At 42.6% G+C, this 26,804-nt stretch overlaps 1 protein-coding gene and 1 non-coding gene across 10 annotated transcripts in view; one reads left to right on the top strand and one right to left on the bottom strand.

Annotated features, from left to right (window-relative positions):
- MYH10 (myosin heavy chain 10) overlaps positions 1 to 26,804 on the bottom strand; it is a 156,444-nt gene that overhangs the window by 35,539 nt on the left and 94,101 nt on the right. For 5 of the 9 annotated variants that reach the window (XM_055101731.2, XM_034942396.3, XM_055101729.2 and 2 more), the window contains 9 exons: positions 24,664 to 24,837; positions 24,295 to 24,409; positions 10,018 to 10,211; positions 9,804 to 9,925; positions 7,805 to 7,874; positions 7,555 to 7,715; positions 2,796 to 2,904; positions 2,548 to 2,679; positions 1,461 to 1,667 (listed from right to left, as the gene is read on the bottom strand). In XM_055101731.2, coding sequence (XP_054957706.2) covers positions 1,461 to 1,667; positions 2,548 to 2,679; positions 2,796 to 2,904; positions 7,555 to 7,715; positions 7,805 to 7,874; positions 9,804 to 9,925; positions 10,018 to 10,211; positions 24,295 to 24,409; positions 24,664 to 24,837 — 1,284 coding nt within the window. Of the gene's footprint in view, positions 1 to 1,460; positions 1,668 to 2,547; positions 2,680 to 2,795; positions 2,905 to 7,554; positions 7,716 to 7,804; positions 7,875 to 9,803; positions 9,926 to 10,017; positions 10,212 to 19,539; positions 19,603 to 24,294; positions 24,410 to 24,663; positions 24,838 to 26,804 lie in introns of all 9 variants that reach the window. The other 4 variants (XM_063599244.1, XM_034942394.3, XM_034942395.3 and 1 more) reach the window with 1 other exon arrangement.
- On the top strand, positions 139 to 202 carry LOC112437627 (U7 small nuclear RNA). Its single transcript, XR_003026189.1, has one exon. It is a non-coding gene; the product is annotated as a U7 small nuclear RNA (small nuclear RNA).

Here is a 26,804-nt window from a genome sequence, read left to right as displayed (position 1 = left end):
TAGATTACCCCATTTTATATGAGGTGATTATTACACACTACATGCCTGTATCAAAACATCTCATGTACCCCATGTATATATATACACATATACACACACACACTTAATATATATGCATAAAAATTAAAATTAAAAACAAAGTGTTACAGCTCTTTTAGAATTTGTCTAGCAGGATTTCCGGTTTCTGGTGGAAAGCTCCCACCCCCTCCAAAAAATGAAATTAAAAAAGTTAAACAAAGCAAAACCCAGGCTGGGCACAGTGGCTCACGCCTGTAGTCCTAGCACTTTGGGAGGCCGAGGTGGGTGGATCACCTGAGGTCAAGAGTTTGAGACCAGCCTGGCCAACGTGGTGAAACCTCGTCTCTACTAAAAATACAAAAATTAGCTGGGCGTGGTAGCAGGCGCCTGTAATCCCAGCTACTGGGGAGGCTGAGGCAAGGGAATCACTTGAACCGAGGAGGTGGAGGTTGCAGTGAGCCGAGATTGCGCCATTGCACTCCAGCCTGGGCAACAAAGCGAGACTCCGTCTCAAAAACAGAACAAAAAAACAAAAACAAAAACAAACCCCAAAAAACCAAAACTAGGGTTGTACAAATCAACACATGGCCAACTTAAGGAAATGTTCAAGAGTAACTTCGGCTAAATAATTTACTCATCGTTAATTTTAGAATGAAACCATGGCAAAAAATGAGTGTTTTCTTGTAAAAATTTCAAACACACATACAAGCACACAGACCAGCATAATAAGCCCCACACAGAAGCATCACCTTGACCTTAACAAGCATCAACTCATGGTCAATTCCATTTCATGTGTGCCTCCACCTGCTCCCTTCTCCCCCTAGGTTATTTTGAAGCAAATCCCAGACATCATATTTCACTTGTAAAACGTTCAGGCTGTACCTCTAAAATATAAAGACCATTTAAAAAGCACATTTGTCTGTTTCAATCAGAATCCAAAAATTGTGCTCATGAGTACAGCCTGTATTTCAAAAAGAAAGTTAAGTACCAGGGAAGGGCTAATTTTTAAAAATTCTCATTCTGACTGTTGGCCACCTCCTATGTCAGTGCTGAGCGTTTCTTATTAGCCAAACCACGTAGTAGATGTCTATCTAATGAATGGAGTGAGCAACAGAATCACTGACAACATGAAGAACAAGTTAGGTCTTCTACAGAATGCTATAGATCCTGGGAGGTTTGCGACTGTGAATCTCTTTGCAAACTGTAAGATGCCACTTAGAACATAAAAAAGATTCCTATACAAAATGACAAATCTGTGTTCAAAGAAAATCTATTATAGGTGTGTTTCAAATGATGGTCATCTTTCTAAGAGTGGCTTCTCATAACCCAGAACCCTTTTGCTTCTCTGTGGACTTAAGAATCCAAACACATAACTTCTGTTTATTCAACAGATCCACTTCAAAATCCAAAATATGCTTCTAAGTAAAAATTATTATACATACCTGAATATGTGCTTGCATTTTTTTCTTTTCATTTTGGAGGATTTGGTTTCTTTCTTCTTCTTCTTCAACCCTAGACTCCAAGTCATGTAGAATCTCTTCTAATTCCTGCTTTTTAGCAGCAAGTCTTGCCCTCATCTCTTCTGCTTCAGCAAAGAGCTCAGTCTCTGCTTGTAGTTGCTCTGCAAGGATATTCTTCTCTTCTAAGAGCTGCAATCACAATAAAGTGTCTGTGATTTGCCCCCATTACATACGTACACAGTATATATTCGCCGTGATTTCAATGGTCAATGCACATCAAAGAAACTGGGAGATAAAAATACATAACATCACGGGAAGAACTTTCAAATACGTTTTTGTCTATAGCAAAATAAGCAAGATGAAAATATTTTGGTTGTTCCTGTTGTCTCAAGTTACTGTGAATAATACATATTAAACTCATTATAGTTCATCTATGAAGGTAATTTACAAGGGACAGATAAATAGGAGAGTGAAAATATTATTCAAATGCCATAAAGTTCATGGTGATTACTAACGCCTGTTTGGTAGTAAGTGATATCCTTGGCCTTTATTGTTAATATTTTTGGCCTTGAACACTATAATTCTATTATTGCCACAACAAACATCTCCTGAGCCTCAGCTTTGTCCATGAAGAAAACTTCCCAGAAGAGGGACACACATTCAAGACCACTGCTGCTAGAGAAGTTCAGGTGGTGACCTCTACTCAAGCATCTCGTCCTTTGACCATTTTTCTATTTCCCCTCATAAACAGACATAGGAAGGTGACAGTACTGGGAACCTCATCGAAAACAGGTGTTAAGTACATGCTTGACAGCAAGAATAACAAAAGCAAAGATGCAAGAGGTAAGGTTGATTTTAACTTCTACAAATCTAAAATGCAAGGCAGAATGTATCTGTTAACTCTATTGGCAAAATATATACAATTTGGAAATGAGTGAAAAGGCCTCCCATAAAATAAGATGATATGGTGGGTATAGCTATTCATAATGAAATGTGTGGGGGTTGCTACCAGTGCAAGATCTCATGGGGATTCAGGGCCAAGTGTGAGTTACAAGGTCACTGCACACACCTGCTGGTGCTTCCGCTCCATCTCCTCCAGCTCTCCTTCCACCTTCGTCTGCTTCTCCTTCACCTTCAACAGCTCTTCATCTTTGGCCTGAAGTTCTTCCTCCTGGCGAGTCACTTGTAGAAGCGGCTTCACCTATGACAAAATTAAGCAGTTTTTTTTTTTTTATCATTCCAGCTCTTTCCTATGGGTTTTTCCTGATCAGACTCTGCTATTTGAAAGGGATCTGGAAAGAAGTGAGCCAAGCTCACCTTTGTGAAGACTCGCCACCACTGCCAGTGCCGTAATTTCAGGTACGCGGCACAGTTCCGCTGCAAGACCTTTAAGGCACTTAGTTGCTGCTGCTTCTTGGCAAAGGCCCTGAAGAACAATAAGAAAAACTTATGATGTAAAGAAAAAAGTGCTTGAATGGCTGTTGTCATAAGAAGCCTTTCTAAAGGCCCGTGTTCTTCTTTGTCTAGGATAGGGAATGATTGCATCAATCAAGTCCTGGGTGAAACGCACAAGGAAGCCGTTCTGGCCGCTCGAAGCCACACTGGCTTGTTGGCCTGCTCAGCCCACCTCAGGCCCCTGGCACCAGTTCCTGCACTGACTTTCTTCAGGGACGCTGCCCTGCACATTCTCCTGCTGCCACTCAGCCATATACCCACACTGCACACACTAAGAAATCGATTTTCCTGAGGCAATGAAGACTGTAGACAGAAGGGCCCGTTTTCTCTGTGCTGCTGCTCTTTATCGTGCCTTTAGGAGCTACTCTCGTTTTCCTTTTGATACGTCACAGAAGAAACATTTCTCCCCAACCCCCAAGGTAATTTTTCTCCTCCTTCCCTCCACTTTGCCGCAATGGAGCGCAGCACTCAAAAGCTACAATGGGGTTGTCAATGTCTCTCATTTACGGCCTGGCCTCCTCTAGGGCCTGGAGATGACTCTAGATCTGTGGAGCCCTCACCTCCCGTGACCATACCTGGGCTTCCCACTACACCCTGTCACCTCCTCAGCCCCACAGCAGGGTCTGAGACCCAGTTCCTATTCGCCTTCTCTCTACTATTTTTCAATTTCTCACTCTCCTTCAGGAACACAGAAACCCTCAACCCCCCTCCTGCCAAAAACAACCCCCAGGCCCAAATGAAGCTCATCACCTTGCGGTTCCTTCGACAGACAACTGACATTTTTCTACTCCTTATGAAACTCTCAGGGTCCACAGGCAAACGTTCCTATTACTGACTTCCTGGCTTCCAGAAGTCGGCTTTCTATCCCACCATGCTACCGAAGCTGCATTTTAGATCTTGACAAAGGACTCCCAGACTCAGAACTTAGCGGCTTTTCCTCAGCCAAATCCAAGTGCCTGGCACGCTGCACTCCTCTGGGGACTACCCACTACTGGACATCTCATCCCTGCATTCCAGAGCACCAAACAGCCTCCGAGTCTCCTGGGCCCCGCTAACAGTGCTGACGCTCCACTCCGACAGTCCACTCACACGGCTGCGCTCCCACCTAGACTCTGAGTTCCTCAGGAGCAGGGATCATGGCCCAGGCATTTTTGTTGGCACAACCACGTGACCGACAGACTCCAGGCCTCCTGAGGATGTTTGTTGAGTAAATTAACTGGGTATTTCCTAGAAATAATCTGTAATTGTTTCTCTGGAGTCCTTTTATAACAGCTTGCAGGAGTAGCTATAGGACTCTCCTGGGAAAGAGAAGCAATTGAAGGCGATGGAAAAAATAAGAAAAGCATTTCGAATTATTCATTCACTCCAGCAAACAGTGGTATCAGGAGTGGGAGTGTCTTAAGAAAAGACAGACAGTTGCTGTTTTAGAGCAAAAATTACCTACCTGTCACATTTCCTTGCAAGAATCCCACAACTGCCATACTGCCAACGAATTCCTCCTTGCTGGTTAGAATTTTCCCTGAGCCCACTGCTTCATAACTGTTTTTATTCTTGCTCCTTACAAAACCTTCTAACTTATTCCTACCAGCCAAAAAGAATTAGCCAAGTCTTTTTTTTTTTTTTTTTTGAGACAGAGTCTTGCTCTGTCGCCCAGGCTGGAGTGCAGTGGTCCAATCTTGGCTCACTGAAACCTCTGCCTCTTGGGCTCAAGCGATTCTCGTGCCTCAGCCTCCCTCTTGTGCCTCAGCCTCCCGAGAAGCTGGGACTACAGGTGTGCACCACCATGCCTTGCTAATTTTTTGTATTTTTAGTAGAGACAGGGTTTCGCCATGTTGGCCAGGCTGGTCTTGAACTCCTGACCTCAAGTGATCCCCCCGCCTCAGCCTCCACAAGTACTGGAATTACAGGTGTGAGCCACCGTGCCTGGCCGGGATTGGCCAAGTCTTAATTCCAAGAGTTTCTACTACAAAAACAAAAGTTTCAAAAATGACTTTTGAATCTATTAAGCATCCACCTTCCAATTCTTGCAATCTCCTTCAGGAATGCTGTACAAATTCACCCAATCTTCTTATTAAAAACTACTGCCCTAGTTGCTTCTTTGGCCCTCTGGGAGATAAAACTGTCAAATGATGAGTCAGAAACATGCCGGGCACTTTGTTTAGTGGAATGAGGCAGCTGGTTTCCTTCTCCACAGTGGTCGGCTGATTTCTATTACACCTGTGTGTCAGGCACTGTCCTCCAGGTTTTCATGAGGGAGCTGTGACATCAGCCTATCTCCGAGTGTTTGGAAAGTGGACTTCAAAAGTGTTCAAAATCACTTTAGCTCCTTCCCCCTTTTTATCCTTATCCCAATGTCCTCCAGGGTGCTTCAAGCTCAAGTTCATGGATTTCTGTAAAGATACCTATTATTTTGACTATTGTAAGCACTATTCTGCCTTTTTCCACAGTACAATCTGGTTCTTTTGAATAGGTTATCTTCTTTTTTTGATGTATCCTGATTTTAAGTTCCAGCCTATCATATGCATAGTGTGAATAAAATATTTAGGGGCAGGGGCTGCAAAGGCAAAGGCATGCTGGCTTACATATAAGATTACATGGATTTGTTAGCTTTAAGTCCTTAAGATGAAATAATGCAAGTGAAATATCTTTGTTTTTAACTTTCTATCTTGAAAATTTTGCAAGCAAGGTTTAGATCAATGAAAAAGCTGCACAAAGTATATCTATATACTTCGTTTCCTGCACTTTTGATAGTTGTAGCATGTTTCTGGCAGGTGTCAAGTTTTTTGCTAACTCTATGAAGTTAGCCTGGCACCTGTCATTGCTCACTCCTTATGCTATGTTAGGCATTCTGCAGTTCAGTGGATACAGTGAGGAGAGTCTTTGCTATCAACAGGTTCTCTTTATTATTTATATAGTATCTAAATATTAGTATATAAAAACCCAGCCGGGCGCAGTGGCTCACGCCTGTATTCCCAGCACTTTGGGAGGCTGAGGCGGGTGGATCACAAGGTCAGGAGATCGAGACCATCCTGGCTAACACGGCGAAACCCCATCTCTACTAAAAAAAATACAAAAAATTAGCCGGGTGTGGTGGCGGGCGCCTGTAGTCCCAGCTACTCGGGAGGCTGAGGGAGGAGAATGGCATGAACCCGGGAGGCGAAGCTTGCAGTGAGCCGAGGTCGCGCCACTGCACTCCAGCCTCGGCGACAGAGCGAGACTCTGTCTCAAAATAAAATAAAATAAAATAAAAACCCAATTCTTTTACTCCTTTTTGCCAAATGTTTCTTAGTATCAACCCGAAGATATCATCTATTTGTCTTCAACTTTCCATGCTACTCTTTTTACTCTGTATTCTATTTTATAGGCAAAAATCCACAAGTATTGCCTTTACCTTCTTCCGATTAAAGCCCTCTTGACCACTGTCTGGGCAAGCAGACTGCCCAGGAACCAGAGCTGTTTTCCAACCCACATGTAGAGGACATTATTGCAGAGTGCTGACTTCCAGTCCAGGTGTTCAGATTCTGTTTGCTCAAAACTGTCTGGATGGCAAACTATTCAACCTGTCTCAACTTCTCTCACTCCCAAACCCGAAGTGTTCAGTAGAAAGAAGTAAATACCAGTATTACCTTCTAAATCCAAATCAGTTCTAAGTCCTTTGTATTCTATCTCAAATTTAACAACTTTTCTCTCGTTCTCTACCACCACCTTCTTGGGTCCAGGCACCATCATCTTCTCCCCAAATCACTAAGACAGCTTCCCAACTGGCCTTCCCAATTCTATTCTTGGCCCATCTCAATGGATTCTGCCCACTGCAGCCAGGCGGCCTTGACAGTATAGACTCCCCCTCACTGCACTCCTAACCCCTGTCCAGCGTCTGATTCTCAAGCCTCTTCTCTCACCTTGCTCCCTCTCACCCATCCTGCTCCAGCCACACTGGACTGTGTCACCTTCTCAAATGCTGCCAGATTCTTGCCAGGATGCTGCTGTAGTTCCCTTACTGAAAAGCTTCTCTCTCCTCCCTTCACAGGGCCAGCCTTCTTACCCTTGAGGTTTTAGCCTCAGAGAAGCATTCTCTGAGGACTTGAGCTGAAGCAGGACCCCATACCCCTTGGCCGCGTGTGTGTGTGTGTGTGTGTGTTTGAGACAGGGTCTCACTTTGTCACCCAGGCTGGCATGCAGTGGTACCATCTTGGCTTATTGCAGCCTTGACCTCCCGGGTTCAAGAGATCCTCCCGCCTCAGCTCCCACAGGTAGCTGGGACTACAGGCGCATGCTACCAAGCCTGGCTAATTTTTGTATTTTTAGTAGAGATGGGGTTTTGCCATGAAGCCCTGGCTGGTCTCGAACTCCTGAGCTCAAGTGATCTGCCCACTTCAGCCTCCCAAAGTGCTGGGATTACAGGCCTGAGCCACCACGCCCAGCCTCCTTGTGTGTTTTCGTATTGCAACATCCCATTACTTAGAATGTTCCTGTATTTACCTGACTATCTCTGCCACTATAAAGCAACTTCCGTAAGGACAGACTATATCTCACACACTCTTGCACCCCTAGGTCAAAATGCAATGCTTATCTAGCACAAGCACTTCCTCAGTGAACGATTAATTCGCGAACACCCACTCACTTTCTGGCCAGGTAACCTCTGCAAACAGCCTGGAAGAAGATAATGATATCGGTGATTTTTAAATCTCTTTCTTCCTCTAAGTGTGCCAGAACTCCAGCTCTGAAAAATATCTTGCTCTGTCCAATTCTGTACAAGTTTGGGTCCAATTCTAAAGCCCGGATCTAAGAGAGAAAGAGTTCATTTACTTTTTTTAACTACAAGAAAGATTAGATTAAATCTACAAGCCAGAAAAAGATCAAGAAAACCTTACCATTCGTTCACAGGCCTGTTTACCATCCATAAAACCTTTAGGAATAGCATTTGGAGTTAGGATCTCATATCTGTAAGAAAATATTCCAAGAAGTATTTTGTAGAAATTTGTGAACGATGTGTATCTACTAACTGTGTGTTTTGCTCTAAGAGGCAACAAAATGTTGGGTAATACATGTTAAAGATATGATGTAATACATATTCAAGAAATGAACTGGTGATAATCTGATGTTTTCTGTAGATCTACTTTATTTCTCATAAGTAAAAATGAGGTTAGTTCTTTCAGGTCAAAAAGTAGGTTTAGGAGGTTGTGGCAGAGAAAAATCAAAAGCATGGTGTTTTAGAAACCTTTCATTTTTCTTCATTTCCCATAAAATGTTCATATCCTTAAGACACAAAAGAGAATCTGGCTTTCTGTACTTTAAGTCACTGTCAATTTGTAGCATTTATTAGATAACAGGAAGGGCTGTAAGAGCTGTGTTCATAGGCTTCTATTCAAAACATCAGAAAATATCAGGGTGACATGTGACATGACGTTGGTCTGGGTGTATACACATACATATGTTCACTGAGCTGCACATTTAAAATCTGTGTACCTCACTGTACCGTCTACACCTCAATCAGAAAAATAAAAGATACTGGCTATATATTAAAGGAGGAATCCTGGCTACATCAATCAACTTTGTATCTTGGATGCCAATTATACTCCCTTTTTCTCCTAACGATAAAAAATGAAAATCTACCAGACTTCATCATACAATGGGATCAGAATGATGGCTTTCCTGAAGACACACATGGACTGGAAAAGCTTCTCAAGGTGATTCTATCTGGAACAGTGGGAGAAAGGGCACAAAGACCATTCTTTGACCTGGCAGCACCATTTATTTCATGGAACAGCAAATGGTGTCATACTTTCAAATCTGATTTCCAGAAAAAAGAAGAAAAAAAGCAAACTAAAAGTAACTATTCAAGAAAATTACCAAATAAAAGTTAAAAATAACTCTTTCTCATCATATGTTTGTATCCATTTCCACTGCAAGTTGATAGATCTTTTCCCTTTTGTTTTTTCTTAATCCTTTTCTATCTACTCCTTTCCCTATGTTAGCTACAAGACTGTAATTGCACGCATGTGTGTGCACATGTATACACATACATTGGAAAAAATACATACACATACACACACACATACAGATATATTCATTGAGAAAAGATGGACAGAAGTACCCCAACATGTTTTTAGGAATCACTCCTCGATGATTTTTATTTACTTTTTTACTTCTCTTGTATTTTCCAATTTTCCTAAAAGGAACATACATTACTCATCTATTTAAAAAATCAATTTTAAAAATAATTATGTTAGGCCTGTAATCCCAGCACTTTGGGAGGCCGAGGCGGGATCACGAGGTCAGGAGATCGAGACCATCCTGGCTAGCTCAGTGAAACCCCATCTCTACTAAAAATACAAAAAATTAGCTGGGCATGGTGGCACATGCCTGTAGTCCCAGCAACTCAGGAGGCTGAGGCAGGAGAATTACTTGAACCTGGGAGACGGAGGTTGCAGTGAGCCGAGATGGCTCCACTGCACTCCAGCCTGGGTGACAGAGCAAAGACTCCGTCTCAAAAATAATAAATAAATAAAAATAAAAATAATTATGTTTGAATCCCAGGTAGAACTGTCTGAATGAGTAAACTGTAAGCTTTCAGCTTTCTATGTTTATCTCAAAGCTAACTTCAGGGCCCTGAAAACATGGCGTGTTTCTTTGCAGCACCCATAGCAGTTCCTAGCACACTCCCTTTTTATAAAGTAGGCGCTCAATCTTCCTACCAATAATCAAGGTAGTAAGGATTGTCCCTTTTCCAGAACCTCACTATATGTTTGCTATATAAGAAAACAAACTATGTAGGGGACAAGGAAAAAGATTTCCTTATTTTATCACTGTTTTAATTCATATCAAGATAAACTCTGATACATAAGCAAAAAAAGTAAAAGTTAGCAATACCTCTGTCTGAATTCCTGGAAAACTATTCGGTTAGGGAAGCCCTGGCGACAGATTCGGATCCCTTCCAGGACACCATTACAGCGAAGCTGATCTAGGACTAGGTGTGGATCCAATTTTCCAGCCTAATCAAGCAAACAATAGTTTCATGGTTTAATCTTTAGCATCTGACCTAGATCAGTTTTAAATACTAGCATATGTTTTGCTCAGCACGTACCCTCTTCTCGTGATTTGGAATGATACAACGAACAAAGTTAGGGTTGGTGTTTCGGAGAGTTGCCATCAGCTTGGTGAGAGATTCTTTGTAGAGTTGCCCAACGGTACGAAACATGCCCTTCTTGGTTTTATATGCGGAGCCAAAAGCTGTCTCAGTCATACCAGTGACTTGATCCAGACCCACGATACGGTCCACTGGGGAGAAGAAAGGAGAAAACAAATATAAGCCAAACCTCACTCGTTAGCAGGGAAAGAAAAGACACAGTGAAAGTGCAGCAGCACAAGCTTTGTGGAACAAATGACAGGAGATGCCATATAGGTAAGGCAGTCAGCATACTTAGGCACTGCACAAGCCGGGAACTAACAGCCACACACTTATATGGCAGGATACTGTAGTGCTCTGACAGCTCCACACCAACACACACCAGCAGATGCCTTCCGCTGCGCTAGTTTCAGGAATTCACTGTCTTGGATAACATTCTGCCTGTTACATTTACAATTATTTGGAAAATAAAAACTCATTGGCTGGCATTATTGATACATACAAACTGATACTGTGAAAGGCCTCCAAATAGGAAATGGCTCATAAAAATATATATAAGAATATCTGATTGTACAAATCCACTTAACAAATAACCTCAGGGACTAGGGACCAGAATTCTCTCTTATTAGTCATTAGATATTCAGTGAGAAAAGTCATTCAAGTTTTAGGAACAAATGCAGGAAGATTAGATTACAGGAGTTCAGATTTTTAGCAATGTGTAAGCTTCAGCTCTCTTCTCAAAACATGAATAACACTTATTAAAGGGCAAGAACACAAAATAGGAAGGACTCTTCTGAAAAGATAAATGACTAAGCTTCCTAGGTGTTCAATGGCTAAACTCGTCAGACGTTCCCTTGTTAGAGCAACCGATAGTTTTACATTATCCACAAAGACCTAGTACTTCTAATGATGAGACCATAAACAGTACACCAGCCACAAGCAAAACATTTGGTGCATAATGTACATATCCTCTTATTGAAAAGAAGTTAAATGAATGAAACACATTACTCAAATACTTTAAAATCAATCAGAATTATCAACTGAACTGCCCTTTTTAATGCCCTCCTCAACCCTAATGGACACCTCATTTCTTTCATTTGTTTCCTACGACAGAAGCATATGGGGACCTGACACTGTATGAAGAGCTTTATGTGCAAGATCTCATTCAATTATCAATTTCCAATGAGGTTTTTAACAGAAGAGAACCAAGACCCCGGGAGGTAAAAGTGAACTGCTCAAGTTATGCAGGTCTTCAGTGGAAGCTGGGAGAAGGGCGGGTAAAAGCTGTTTAATTTCCAGGCCCATGCAGGCACACTACACTACAACTGCTTCCAAGCAAAGCTACCAGATTCAAGGGTGTGGGTCAGAGCTACCTCTTTTGCTTGTGCATTGGAGACTGTCTACCTCAGAGACCACCATTCTTTCCTGTGCCTTCAACCTCTCCCTCTTCACTTGCCCCAGCAGAAAGCAGCACAAACCCACTTCTGCAGGCCCCATAAAATACTGATCTTCCCTTGACCCTGTATCTGCCCACTTCTCTTGTCAGAGCCACGCTTCTTTCTTGAGTAGTTCACACCGTTGCTACACCATATCCTCTCCCACTAACTTCCCAGTGTGTAGCCAACTGGCTTATGGCCCGTCCTCTTCCTCTCCTGCCCAACACTACTCAGGCAATGACTGGTCAATTGCTAAATGAATAGACACCACCCAGTGCTTGTTTTTCTTGACCCTGGTACGTTTACCTGGTGATGTCACAGCACCATTGTAAAAACTCTCCACTCCTGGCTTTTTTAGGAGCTCCACCTTCTCCTGTACCCTACTTCCCCCTCACTACTTCAGTCCCATGTTTCTTGATGATTTCTCTTCTGCTTTTCCTGTACCTCATGGCACTCACCTGGGATCCCAAATCAATTCATCTGCAACCCTTCTAGAATAAGGCACAATACAAATGCTGACACTGGCCCTCTGCTTTTCTCAAGCCATATTCCCAACCCAGGTGATCTCAGCTATGACTCTAACTAGATATACCTGACCACCCAGAGCCAGCTGCCAAACACCTATATTCTACTCTCCACTCAGATGTCACAAAGGTGCCTCTGCCTTCTACAAATGCTTGTTCAATCCTAGCATGTCTGCTTTGACTCAGTGTTGCATCCCTGCTCCCTGCATGATGTCTGGCACCAACATACTTCATCCAACATACTTCATATATACATGTCAGTGGATAAATTATGTAAACATTAAATATCTTTGTAATTAAAAAGAGTGAGAAATGCATTCAAAGAAAATAACAGGATGCCATAGGAGAAATGAGTGGTTAGAGATCTCTCTGGGGAAATGCCATATAATACCCCAAAATTAACAATGGGCCTGTGGGAAGATGACCACTCCAGTCGGTGCAATCAGCATATGTGAAAGACCAGGGGCAGGAAGAAGCGAAGGAAGGCCAGCACGGAGGAAGAGGCACCAGTGTGAGGAGGAGCTTATGACACTCGCACTGGCTGCTGCCTGCAGAATGGCCTGGGGAAGGGGGAGGGAGAAGTGGAAGTGGGGAGGCCAGACAGGTGACCCTTCCAGGAGTCCAGGGTCTAGGCGATGAGGGCAGCTGGAGCTAGTGAGATTAGAAAGATGGATCGAGAAGGAAGATTCAACAGGTATTTTAGTGGGAGGACTGGCTTGCTCTTGGATGAACTTGATATGCAAAGTGAGGCAGAGGAGCATTTCAAGAATAACTGCCAGGATTCTGGCTTGAGCAACCGAGTGGCGGTAGGGAAGACAAGGAGGGAAGTGGGTTTTGTGGATGGGAAGACAAGACCCAAACTCTAAATAAGTCTGGGATGCCTGGGGGACTTCGAAGTGGAAGAGAGGTGTCAAGTGACAAGAGGAAAATTCCAGTCTGCTGCTAGGAAGAGAGGTTGGAACTAGAAACGTAAATTTGGGAGTTGTCAACTTTTATCTAGGGGAGACCAGAAAGAGATGGAGGGCCTAAGACCATCCCCAAGGAGCTCAGCAGAGGAGGAGGAGTTAAAGAGGAATGAAGGCCAGGCATGGTGGCTCATGCCTGTAATCCCAGTATTTTAGGAGGCCGAGGCGGGAGGATCACTTGAGGTCAGGAGTTTGAGACCAGCCTGGCCGACATGGTGAAAACCTGTCTCTACTAAAAGTATAACAAATACAAAAATTAGCTGGGCGTGGTGGTGCACACCTGTAGTTCCAGCTACTCGGAAGGCTGAGGCAGGAGAATTGCCTGAACTCAGGAAGCGGAGGTCGCAGTAAGCTGAGATCATGCCACTGCACTCCAGCCTGGGCAACAGAGCGAGACTCTGTCTCAAAAAAAAAAAAAAAAAAAACAAGGATATGGAGAGGGGACAAAGGCCCATGTCTTAAACCCAAGCACAGATCCACCCTCTGTTCTGTTCTTCCTCCTGGGTTTCCTATCCAACGGAACCACTGACCAAAAGTGGTCAAGCCAAAAGTTAAGATGTCATCGATCCACCCTCCTCTCCCCTGCCCTTGCTGGGCTCCTGCTTCTGACCTGGATCCTGCACTTCTCCCCCATTTCATCCTCTACCCGTAGTGCTACATGTTTCCTTCATTTACACCTTTTGTCCCTGTGTAATGTAGCAGCCATTTCTAAAAGACAAAACTAAGTATTAACATCCTTGAGTTTCTCCCACAACCTGTCGGATATTGTCCAAATAACTCAGCTCAGTAGTACAGCACAGCAATGGCCTTCACTCAGAGTCAGACACACCACACTCATGAGCTGGGTGATTTTGGGGCAAGTGACTCAACTTCTCTAAGCCTCAATTTCCTCCTCTTGAAATGGAGCTAAGGAGACCACGCTTCAGAGTTGTGAGCCTGAAAAACATTCAAGTGTTCAATGAAGGCACCTCTCTTGTCCCTTTCACACATGCCCCTAAAGGCCAACTGTACAAACTAGTTGCATTTTCCCAAAGACACAATGACTTCACATTCCATCCTTTTCTCTCTGCCTGGAATGCCCAGCCCGCTCCAGTCATCTTGGCAAATGCTTAAATACTTTTAAATCTCCATTCCTTGACCAGCTACCTCAGGGAACTCTTCTTACGCTCGGTTTTCACCCTGCCTCCAAAGCTAAATACGCCACTCCCTTCTCTAGGCTTCAAATCCCTGGGACAGAACTTCCACACTGTTTCTGTGCTTCTTCTCACTGGACTGAGCTTCCCCAGGGAACATTTTTCCAGCATCTCACATACTCAGGGCCCCGAAAGCTGTGCCTATGGTGTCTCTGGCCCCCCAACCATCAGCGGAGACAATCTCCCAGCCCCAGATGTTGGCTGGTGCCTGGTGCTGGGCACACAGTAGCTATTTAATAAATATCTGCTAAGTGAACTTGCACGAAGTTTACCAGAAGAACAAATCACCACTACAACAAAAGAGGAAGAGCATCATGTTACTCTGGAAGGATCAATTACACTGGTTGTGCAGTACTTTAGCCTGCACGGGCAGTTCTTAAACACAATCTGCTGTCAGTGTTGTGTGTGTGGTTTTTTAAAAATATAGTAACTAATAAATAGTCATAATAATCCTGATTTTCAAATTTAATTTTAATAAGGACAATCCAAAGCTAAATATTCAGATTAAAAAAAAATGCTTTAGACTTTCAGTTCTTGTTTTTTGTTTTTTTGACATGGAGTCTTGCTCTGTCACCCAGGCTGGAGTGCAGTGGCACAATCTTGGCTCAGAGCAACCTCCGCCTCCTGGGTTCAAGCAATTCTCCTGCCTCATCCTTCTGAGTAGCTGGGACTATAGGTGCCTGCCACCATGCCTGGCTAATTTTTGTATTTTTAGCAGAGATGGGGTTTCACCATATTGGCCAGGCTGGTCTCGAACTCCTGACCTTGTGATCTGCCCGCCTCGGCCTCTCAAAGTGCTGGGATTACAGGCGTGAGCCACCGCGCCCGGCCGTTTTTAATTCAACATTTTAAACTCAGGGTTAGATTCCACCAACAAAATCATCTTGTGGGTAAAAGAGAAACACTTTGGGAAATTCATTAAATGATTTGAGCCACACTAATAATGTATGATTTCACTCAATAATCAAGACCCGAAAAAACTCTATTTTAAGAGTATTTTCTTGTTGATCAAAGCAGAAACCAGAGAAAGGCAGAAAATGCGAAGAGAAGACTCCAGCAGCTCCTTGAAATGAGCAGCGCGCCTCACTGGAAGACCTAATATTGCTTCTAAATCTCAAGTGCCCTTCCTCCAGCCACAGTTTCAGGGTAAAGATTAGCTTTGTTTATTCTTGCACTGTAAATTCTTCTATCTGAGATGTCAGGAGACCCTGGTTAGGATTGCTGGGGGGCATTTAAATTCATTACTTGGTTCTAGAAGCCTGAAAAGTATTTTCTACTAACACCTAATTTACTAATCTATAACAATGTATTTAAACAGTCAGAAATTAGATGGGTTCCAGACTGAAATCTGTGAGGACATATTCGCAGTTTAAGAGAGAAAATGCAACGTGTCGTCTATCTCATCATGAAACTGCCACCAACAGTTTCATAGAAGGAATGGCATCGCTTGGTGCCGAATCCTTAACTGGCCCTTCTAGGGGATAATCTAGGAGACGGGTCCATAAGATTTTTATGTTTTTCAAATCTGTGCATGGGCCAAAATACTAGTGTTACTAAATTTACTTTCAAGTATTTAAGCTAGATCTTCAGAAATTCATTCTAGTTAATATAGCTGGAAACCAAAAAAGGGGGAAGAAACCTATTTAATGTTAATTTCAACAGCCAGATGCTGATGACTGAGAGCAGCATCACGCGCTCCTCATGAAAGGTATCCAGTGCCCAGCACTGTGTGAGGCATGGAGCAGGTTCTCAATACTCATTTAAATAAGGTAAGACAATTTCACCCTCATATAGATGAAAATGTCACTGTTATAGACAATTTGGAAACAAATATATTTAACTATTATGAATTCGCAGAAACAATCTTAACATCAGTCTGTCTCCGTAATATCCCTGTTATGTGGTACTGTAATAACAAGTTTACAGTGGTTACATAACTAGTTGCTAGAACCGATCTGCTAATTACTCTAGCACTTGGAAATTTTTAGAAAAACCCCAGGAAGTTGAGAGGTTGACAGGAAGCACATGATTTAAGGAGAAAGCAATCTTCTTTCTCCCAAGCACTAGTCTCAAGCCAAACTTGAATGTCTCCCTTATTTCCATCTACCTTCCTATCCCTTTCGGCCAGGCCATCTAAGGCGCTGGGCAGACAGGAAGCCCCTCTTTGCCTGCAGCTTCCACTGTGCTCTGCGCTCGCTTTCTCCCCTTGTGGGGTCCCATGTCCCCAACTCATGCTGAGACTGGGCAGCCTGGCACCACGGCCTATCAGCTGCACCTTGGGACACTATGAGCGATACTAGACTTACGTTAAGTAAAGCCAAGGAAATAAACATTTATCGGGTTTCTCTGTTGTTCTGTAATTACAGCAGCAGCTGCTGCAGATGCAGCCACGGCAACGGCAACTCTACAACACCACACATTCAGGCACTCCCCATGTGCCATGCATTCAGGTTCACGTTGCTTCAGTTGATACTCACAGTAACCCTGAGAACTAAATGTTGCTGTCCGCACTTGCCCTCAGGAACTCAAGCTGCAGTACCCAAGCGCTGCTTCTCCTCGGTGAGTTTCCAACTATTGCTAACACTCAAGATCAAAAAACAGGAAGGAGGAGAATATATTCCAACAATAACAAAAACCTTCATCCATTGAAAGCGAGAACAATTTAAACACGTAAACTATGTCAGACCTAAACCACAGATTCTAAAACGGGACTTGAGATGGAGGTTATGATCAATGGATATAATCTATATGGAGATTAAATGGGTACCATCTTATCAGTCATGATACTTGACTCTACCTGGACTTCTCAGGTTTTCCCCGATTTTTGCTCTGGTAGTACACTCTTCTGGACCTGTCAGCTGCAATCTAGCACACATGGAGGTTCAAAGAGCCTAACTGGTCCTGTTCTATGAAGGAAATTGCAGGTGCAGGTATAAACTAGCATTAGTGAAAATGATACATAATTGTACCTCCAACATGCTTTGGATCAGGTCTAAAGCCTTTGATAGTCTCAATTACCCTATTACCCATCACCCCTTTAGTCCAAAAGCCCTGCCTGTAGCTTTCAGGTTACAACCCCTTTTTGCTGGTTCACTCTGCTTGCATCTTCCACTACCGGTTTATCTCTGAGGTCCAGACTTTCAAAATATACTTGTAAGAAAACAGTCCTTGACTTTATAGCAGAAACTTATATGACCTCTGTATTTGCCTCTAGGAATCCTATTCTCCCCTGTTCCTTTCTCTTCTGTACTTGTCCTGTGATTTTTCTGCAAATCTCTCTTTATTCCAGTCCCAGAAGCCTGCATGCTCTTCATAATGATATTTTCCCATCATTACACATGTACTTAAGCACATGGGTCCTATCAGCTTTGTGTCACCTGCTTTAGAGAGGTGCTTACCATATGTCAGCACATCACAGGCAATCACAATTTGGATCCCTAGAAACTCCTTCATCCATTGTCTTCCAAGAAATCACTGGAAATATTAAAGTCCTACATTTTCATTTTAAAATCCCTTAGCCCTCTCTGGGGTGGTGGTCTTGAATCCATAAGCACATTAAAGAGAAAACGATTTTGCTGTAAAATATTACACACAATCTCAAAGAACATATTTGGCCTTGGTAGATGGATGGGCTTCCAAGGAGAAGCAGAGATTGAGATCCTTGGTACTTGGTTCAGCTAAGTAACTCAACCAAAGGACACCTCACAGAGAGAGACAGAACCGGGAACATTTTCAGTGCCAAGGTGAGGGTACAGTGAGGGGAATGAGCCTCCCCGCTGCTCATTCACTAGCATGAAGTCATCTAAGAGAGGCTCTCTGCTGGATGCTGCTGGTACAGCAAAATGCCTGGCGTATGCACCCCAAAGATCATAGTCCCACAGGAAAGAGTGTCCGTGCTTTAGGTGGTCACAGTGGGAATGGAAGGCGAAGCTGCTGGGGCTGAAAATGGGTGTGGGGTCGCCACCCCCTATCCATCCATCAGCTCTCTCTCAGCGACTTAGTGATGTTTTGCCTCCTCTGTGCCAGGTGCTGCAGAAATGACAGTGAGCAAAGCCAGGCACTGGCCCTGCCCTCAAAGAGCTCACAGCCTGAAATTCTCTTACGAGGTTAGAAATCCAAAGGGAATTCATCTAAAGAGGGCACTCACTTTAGGAGAAAGTCCAAAAGATCAAGCACTAACTTTAATAAAGCACAAGTCCCAGGTTATAGCTGAAAACTACCTCCAAGCTTCCCCCGTCCATTTCAACACTGTCAGCATTCCCCAACACCAAAGAGGACTAAATTTAGAGATCTCTTCCTTTGGAGTTCTGTAGAATTTTCATTCCTGCTTATGCTGTCTCTAGCATAATCTTTTCTCTCCTCCCACTCCATACTTGCAGTCTACTTCTTTCATAGTATGTGAACTAGAGGTGATGGCAGGAATTTTGAGTTGGATTAAAATAGGCATGGTCCTTTAACATTTTAAATATAACTTTTGAGATGGATTTGGATCTCAGCATTATCATGTTCCAAAAATCATAAAGGAAATTTCATAAGATAAATTTATCTTTGAGTTTCGCTACTTGCCAGTTTCACTAAACATTCGGAAGGCTGGGTGGGCTTCATTTTATATTGGGCTTTTGGAGACTCTGTAGCTGTAGTTAGGCTGTATTGTAATACAGGGCTGAGGATTCAGATCACAAAGCCCAAACATTTGGAGCTCAATTTAAGGTTCAATGTATAATTCTGACAACATTCCACTCTATTTTAGTCTCAACTTGCACATATCAGGCCTTGTAGATAGTTTCAGGGCCTCTGGTTGAAAACAAAAGGCCAAGTAGCCAGATAGGCACACAAATTCCAGACAAAAGGTATAATGATGAGACCAACACACCTGAGGTAGCTATGTAATTATTTGTCTACAAAATGTGTCTTAAATAAAAGAAAAAAATCCTCCTTGGAATTCCTCAGAGTTGAAAATTTAAAGGTGACTCAAAAGCAAAGGAGATGTCATTTAGCAGATCAGTTCTTAACAATTTCCTTAGAGGACTGTGTATCACAATGGCACTATTGGAAAAGGTAGTGGCATACCTTTTAATATGCGGTGCTATAAGTGCTATGCATAAAATAAGAAGCAATGTGTAGGCAGTAGCAATTAAATTGCTTATGCACTCAAACATTTGCCTTGAAGTATAATAAAACTGAGCATGAAATGAAAGGTTCATGCAGGCCTATGAGCAAAACAAAAACAGAAACCCAAAGCCCACCCCAGCCCCCAGTCTACCCCCGCCCTCCCCGGCCACCCTGCCGGTCCCCCCACACGTTTTTCCTGTGGGCTTAAAACCCTTCTGTTTTGGAAGACCTACAGGCTTTATACATTCACCTGGTGGCTCATGAAGACCAGAAACACTGTCATAGAAAGAAGCTCTCTGAATATTCTGAATCTCTAAAGCAGAGAAACAGCAAAAACAGGACAGAAGAGCAAATACACAAACACTTCAGTTAGTGTGAAAGACATTTGACAGCACAAGTCAACTTTGAAATCGGGCTACAAAAGGAGCTAGTCCAAGGCAGATCCCATGCAAACATGACTGTTTAGAGAATTTGCACATTTGGATAAAGTTCTTTATAAAATAGATTAATGCTAAATCAAAAGAGCACATTCCCAACTCCTGGTGTGAGCATTATATGATATCAATGTCAAATGATTAGCCCATGTAAATGCAAGATGACATTTATGAGGAATAAGGCACTATTTGAGTTGTCTATCATAAAAATATCTTATCATTAGTAGCTTAGGGCATGACTGCAGTGAAGTCACAGCACTATGGCAAATGTAAGTATCAATGGCTTTTACTGTCAAAAATTACGCGGCTGTGTAATTTTACTTCCAATACAGATTTTCGGAAATATAATTTCCGAAAAATAATTTGAATACAAATTACCATATGACAGATAACTACCATTAAGGAAAACAAAATTCAAGTTCTGTTGTAGCAAAATGTTAAAATAATTTTGAATTATAAGCGAGATTATACTTATTGATCATACTGTTACTCAGGAAAATATCCTAGGAGGTACATTGACATGAAAATGCGATCTTTAGGATTTTTTTTTCCTCAATATAAGCTTTAAGAAGTGCCAAGAAGTCCTTTGCAGCTGGTAAAGAGATCCCAAACAACATCTTTTAGCAAAAAGTAGGGCATTATAAATCTCTAGGGCAGGGCTGCCACCAATAAATCTTATTTCTCCTGGTTTGGCCTTGAGAAAACTCTAAAACTCTAACACAAACTCTACTTTTTTTCTTTTTCTTTTTTTTTTTTCAGTTGAGACAGGGTCTCGCTGTGTTGCCCAGGCTGGTCTTAAACTCCTGGGGTCAAGCGATCCTCCTGCCTCAGCCTCCCAAACTGCTGGGATTACAGGCGTGAGCCACCGTGCCCAGCCATAAACTCTATTTTAACACAAAATGTTTCATACTGTAGGTGTTGTACCTTCACAGGCAAACTATATTCACCTATCATATATTCATCTATTCATGTTCAACTTGTCATTTTCTGCTTTTGCATTTAAGTGGCTCTAAAAAGAGGAAAATAATGTTTTTCCAGGGTTATTTTTCTAGAGAAAAATTGCTCCCCTTATCCTGAGATCTCTCTATCCAGAGTGAGCAGTGATAAATCCTCCACCTTAGAACCCTCTTTAACCTTCTGTGCCTGCCACTGCTTTCTGTATGAAACAAACTGTCCTCAAAATTGGACAAACATGGTACTGCTTCTCTGCCTGCTCCTCACCCTGAAGAACAGTGCCTCCCAACAGTGAGTGGCCTCTGAGATCTTCTCTGTCACTCAGATGAAACTAACTGTCCACCTAAGCTGAAGAGCGACAGCACCTCCTGCTAAGAGCAGCATTATCAGGAGAGCAAACATGTAGGAGTATTCCAGAGCAGAGGCTAGCAGAGCCAAAGCAAACCTGGGGTAGATAAGATATCCCTTGGCTTATTTTGACAAGAATGGCCAAATGCACTCCCAACGGCATATCTTCGGAAAGACAAGGGCCATAAATAGGGCTGTGCAAACATGGCATCTGTGAGTCAGAGCTGTGGACTAAGTACAGATGAACGGGGCTCACGCCAGGGCTGAAGGAGCTCAGCAAGGCTTACAGTTTCCTCTAAGCATTTCTGTAATCAAATCAATAACTTTCCTGTATCTCTTAAATGGAAGACACAAAAGTGCAGGTAAGGAGTCTCCAGACAGGGTCCTACCTGTAAGACATAGCATCTGTGATCTGTAATTTGTATGACATCCCAGCCTCCCACCTCCATCCTTGCCCACCAAATCTTATATACCTATAGCTTCTGACCTATTGTTGCCAAAGCCCTATCCAGTATCTGGGGCTGGTGAGACCTTAAATTAAAGAAGAAAGGAAGGAGGAAGTAGGAAGCTGGGAGCCAAGAAAAAGATTAGCTCAGTTCTAGTACTGCATCTGTGTATATCCTGGTTTCTCAACTGGATCACTAGCTCTTGGGAGGCAGGGGACATGTCTCTCATTGCTTCCAGATCTAGCTCACAGATTATTGCCATGGGAAGCACATACTTAGGTATGTAGAATTATACGAATGGGTCAAGTGCTGAACAGGTGTTCCCAACACCATTTTTGGTTAAGGGATATAAGACAAGGACTAAAAAAGGGTTCATAGTGTCAGAATAAATATGTAATAAAGGACTTAATTTCCATGCTTATAATGTCAGTAGTCCCAACACCTGTTTTCCTTCAAAATGAAGAGAAAACCAGTTTTTGAGGCTTGTTTTCAAAAACCAGGAAAAACCCAGTTTCCTCTGTTCCTGTTTCCCAGGCATCATCTCCACGCCCACTGTCATCTTCAGTCGCCCCATATTCAACTCCTCACTTCCAGGCTCTTTCGCTCCAATCTACCCAAAACACACGGCCTGTTTCACTTCTTCGAATTCAGAATGGGTCACTACCCAAGGTCACAAACCTACTGATGCTATTTATTCAGCACAGTCTCAAGTCCAAATTCCACTAGAGATGGGACATGAAGACTCTCCAGTCTAGCCTCAACCTACCATCCCAGCCTCATTTCCTGCTCACTCTTCTCTGCCCCAGCCCTCTCTAAAGCCAAATGGAACACTCCTCCTGAGCTATGATTTTCCACCTCTCCACTGTGATCATTCTGTACTTCTTCTCCTGCCAACTTCATTTCTACAAATGCCACCCCAGACACTCACTCCTAGAGTCAGTTCATGCAAACCTTCTTACCCGTTTAAGGCATAACTGGGCCATAAATGCTCATAAATTAGTGCTGAAAACACTGTGTGGCACTTAGTAGGTGCTCAGGAGATGTTAGCTTTCATTGTTTAATCAACAAATCATTATTCTCTTTTAAGGACAAGGAAAATTTGCATTCTCTCATAATGACATTTTTCCCTTAGCGCCCCAGAAAAAGGTAGTCCCTTCCTCTGTTGCACACCCCTAAAAATTCACTGTACCATTCCCATGGCATTTATCACAGATCCACTTTGCATACTGATCTCATGCCTTCTGCTGTGTTCTAAGACCTTACAAGGGTATCCAGAGGAGAAGCTGAACATGAGGAGACTTTGTAACCTACACAGTCTCCAACACTGTCACAGCTGAAGTGATTCCTGAAGGAATGCAAATCCTTATGACTGCAACATTACTCCTCCCTCTTCTTCCTCACATATTTCCCATCCACATTTCCAACTCACCAGCGCTGGCCTTTCTAGCACTGTAGACCCCGTAACAACAACCTGAGCTCAGAGGTCTTTTTCTGTTCTCGTCTCAGTTTCTCATATCCCACTCTTTAACACTGCCTGTCGACAAGGTGAAGAGGAGCTCAACTCTGAGGATACTGTAAGTTCTATTGCAGCTCCCTGCTTCTCTTCCCAGTCCTCACACAGCATCCCTCGACTGACTAGGTCACTGGAAGTGACACTGCACTCAGTAGTCAGTTGAAGACTTTCACCTAAAGGTACAAAGATTAAAGGCTTCTGTTTTACTTGTTGGAAAGCTCGTCTTTCCCCCAGGTCCCTCCCCTCTTTGCTATGTCTCAGGCCCACAGTCTGCTCCCAGGACGCATGCGTGCCTGTGTTCAGTGCATCCCCCCCTGTAGCTCCCTCACACTGACTTGATCTGATGGACACAGTCATTCTTAAGATGATCTTTTATAGGGTCACATTCCCCCTAGTCACTTTCTCTGTGTCCATTCTTCAATTCCTGTCTCTTTCCTTTGGCCCCAATTGCCCTTAGCCTGCTTCCATTTGCCCTTCTCTGCTTCCATTCCTTTCCCTCTACCTCTAAGACAGCTAGATTACAAGGCTTAAGATGCTACAGAGAAAGCAGATGTGACCCAGGTTACTGAACAGGTCTGGCCTCAGGGTCAAGGTCTAGGCAGGGTTAGATCCAGGGCTAAGGTCCTGCATGGCCTGAAGCCAGGCAAAGAGGTGGAACAGAGCCAGGATGAAATGTAGCAGGTGAGCTGAGCTCTAGGAGAAGATACTGGTTCCTAAAATGCATAGAGACACAGAGACATTTTGATTTTCTGATACTAGTAAAATCTTCTAGTCTACAATAAAAATCACCAAAATTCTTCAAATGAGGTTCATATAACAAAAGAACTATGAGGACTGATGGAAAGAAGAGCAACTGATCCGTATGCAGGCAATTTGAGTTTATCCACTAGCCACTGGGTGTCGGGGCGGGTGCGGGTGGTGAGGAAGGACGGAGCTCAGCAGGCCTGACACAGGGAAAAAATGGAATGAGCAGGCCTTCTCGGGTTTTGTGTTCCAGTGTTCCTGGATTACAACTGACTTGGGACTGTGGTGGCCTGAGTCATACGTGTACGTCTTTGTGGCTCCGGGCCTAGAATGTTTCTGTACTCCTACAACATCTGACCAAGAAGGTAGATGTCTCTGTATTCATTTCTTAACCCAAGTATTGTTAAAACGGATAAATTCCAATATAACGGCAGCCCTGCTCTAGGGAAAGAAAGATTTTAAAGTAAGAAGTATATGTATCCATATATACGTAAAAGAACCATCTATAAACCTTAATTATAAAAGATTCCAGCCAAGCATGATTACAAAGATAAGCACTTTCTTACCATCTTTCCAAAGCTCTGCCACAAATCTGTCTGATGACTGGTGCAAAAGGGTGGCCACGTTGTCATTCAGGGGATCCATATTCTTCATCAGCCACTCATCTGCCTTATAGTCCACCTATCCCGCACCAAAGCCAAAAGTGGTGAAATGGAGAACACAAAACCAAATGCAAAAACAAAAACACTTTAAGCCTCAACCAGAAACTTTTATACAACAGTCCCCAAAATGGGCTGTCTGAAAGACAATGTTTGTAATATATACTGTATTTGTTTATAAACGTTTATCAGCACCTTTGTTACACCTTCATAAAAATGTAGCAAAATTTCAAACACAGCCATTTTAATCCAGTTATTCAACATAAGAGCTCTTACCTTCCCTGCATAATGTATAATGCAAAAATCAGCTTTGTCTTTTAATTGTCGAGGTTTCTGAAACTTGGAGTGGGAACCTTGCTCTTGAACCAGTTTTTCAACAAAGGTTTTATCTGTGGCTTTAGGGAACCAGCATTCTTCATCCAAAAGGGCCAGTACACCAGGAGGGTTCGCCTGATAATGACAGGCAATAAGAATTCACAAGTTTTGCATGCCACTTTAATACTACTGAGTCTGGCACTTAAACTTCTAAAACAATTAGTTTTATGAAGATCCATGGAAAACAAATTGCTAGGATGGAAAGGAATGTCTAAGCCATAATAAGTTTATAATTCAAACACTGACATCTCAAACTGCTAAATAAGTACTAACAAGAAAACAGAGGAGTAACTTATCTCAAACTTATAAATACTGTATGTAAATTGCAAGTAAATGAATTCCAAGCAGATGGCCCCACAAAAGTGGCAAATAAAAGAAGCCAGAAACGCAGTGGGAAGTGGAGAGATGAAACTGAATGTTCATATTCAGTGACTGGCTGGAGAAATCATTATAACACCTCAACTAATGAGAATGCTTCAAACATTTTATATCCTAATCAGTTTAAGTTTCTGTTTAAGTAATTTTAAATTAAATGTATCACTTTATATTTGGCGAAATATTTTAAACTATTATTAAGTAGAATATATGGAAATTGATAAACAAAGTCAGTCATCAATTGCCTTATATATTTGTTTTAACAGGCATTTGACAACCCATTTTATGTGATGCAATTATTACTTCATTGAAAAAAAGTAGCACTTTGGGAGGCCGAGGCAGGTGGATCACGAGGTCAGGGGTTTGAGACCAGCCTGGCCAAGATGGTGAAACCCCGCCTCTACTAAAAATACAAAAATTAGCTGGGCGTGGTGGCACATGCCTGTAGTCCCAGCTACTCAGGAGGCTGAGGCAGGAGAATCGGTTGAACCTGGGAGGCAGAGGCTGCAGTGAGCCGAGATGGTGCCATTGCACTCCAGCCTGGGCAACAGAGCAAGACTCTGTCTCAAAAAAAAAAAAAAAAAGTGCTAGATGAATCCATAGAGACAGAGGGTAGATTAGTGGCAGCCGGGGATTGAAGGAACAGAATGTGGAGTGACCACTAATGGGTATGAGGTTTCTTTCTGGGGTGATGAAAACGTGGCAGGATTTGGTAGTGGTAATGGTTCCACAACTTTGTGAATATACTACAAACATCACTGACTTGTAGTTTTAAAAGGGTGGATTTCATGGTTTGTGAATTATGTCTCAATTTTTAAAAAGGCCTAGAGCTCACCATTGTCTGGAGTGACTTCCTTTTTGGAGGTAAATGACACATGAAAGCTAAATAAGATATTTAAATAGTGATGGTCTATTTTCTAGTGCTTCTGGGCCATCATTTATTGCCACACTGCAAATATGGCAAGTGTGTGATACAAAACTGAACTCGTACCAGTTCTAGGGCACACTCATGAAATCAGCTGTTTGAATAAGACTCTAAGATCAGTTCTCATCAACTCACAAAGCCTTCATATTTACTGGCAAAGAGTTGGCAATACACACAAATGCTGTTTTTAAAAGTAGCTAGAGGCTATGGTTAAATATAAATGAAACAGTGTAATAATGTGGTCAGAGAAAGGGATGGGTGATCTGAATGCCAGCGGGTGGAAGCTGAGGGAACCCTTCTGCAATGGAGACCCTTACCCCAGGGCTCCTCCACCTGAAAGAATTGTCAGGGTTTCAGATCAGCTAAAAAGAAGACAGTAATCTGAAGCAACTGGGATTAGGTCACTTTAGAGGAGCTCAGAGTGGCAGGTAACTCAATCCACCCTAATCACACAACAACTGTGAGAAAGGAAGTTCCACATTAATATTAATATAACAAAAACATCCTCCTTTTACCCTTTTACATTCTTAACCACTTTTAATGAGAATTTTCCTAAATTCTGACACAGTATCTCAAATAAAATTTGTATTTTTTTCTAAATGACTTGGTGACAGCATGATCATGAATATCATTACTGTGTCTCCTTTTTATTTTTTCCACTTCATCCTTCAATGTCAAGGTCTCTATTATCATTCCTTCTCTGAACCGGGTATTTCCAAGAGCTGTAAGCTTAGAAGCCTGT

The sequence above is a fragment of the Pan paniscus genome, chromosome 19 (genome assembly GCF_029289425.2).
Source record: "Pan paniscus chromosome 19, NHGRI_mPanPan1-v2.0_pri, whole genome shotgun sequence".
NCBI lineage: Eukaryota > Metazoa > Chordata > Mammalia > Primates > Hominidae > Pan > Pan paniscus.
The sequence above is the reverse complement of the archived record's forward strand: the minus strand, read 5'-3'. Positions and strand labels throughout refer to the sequence as shown.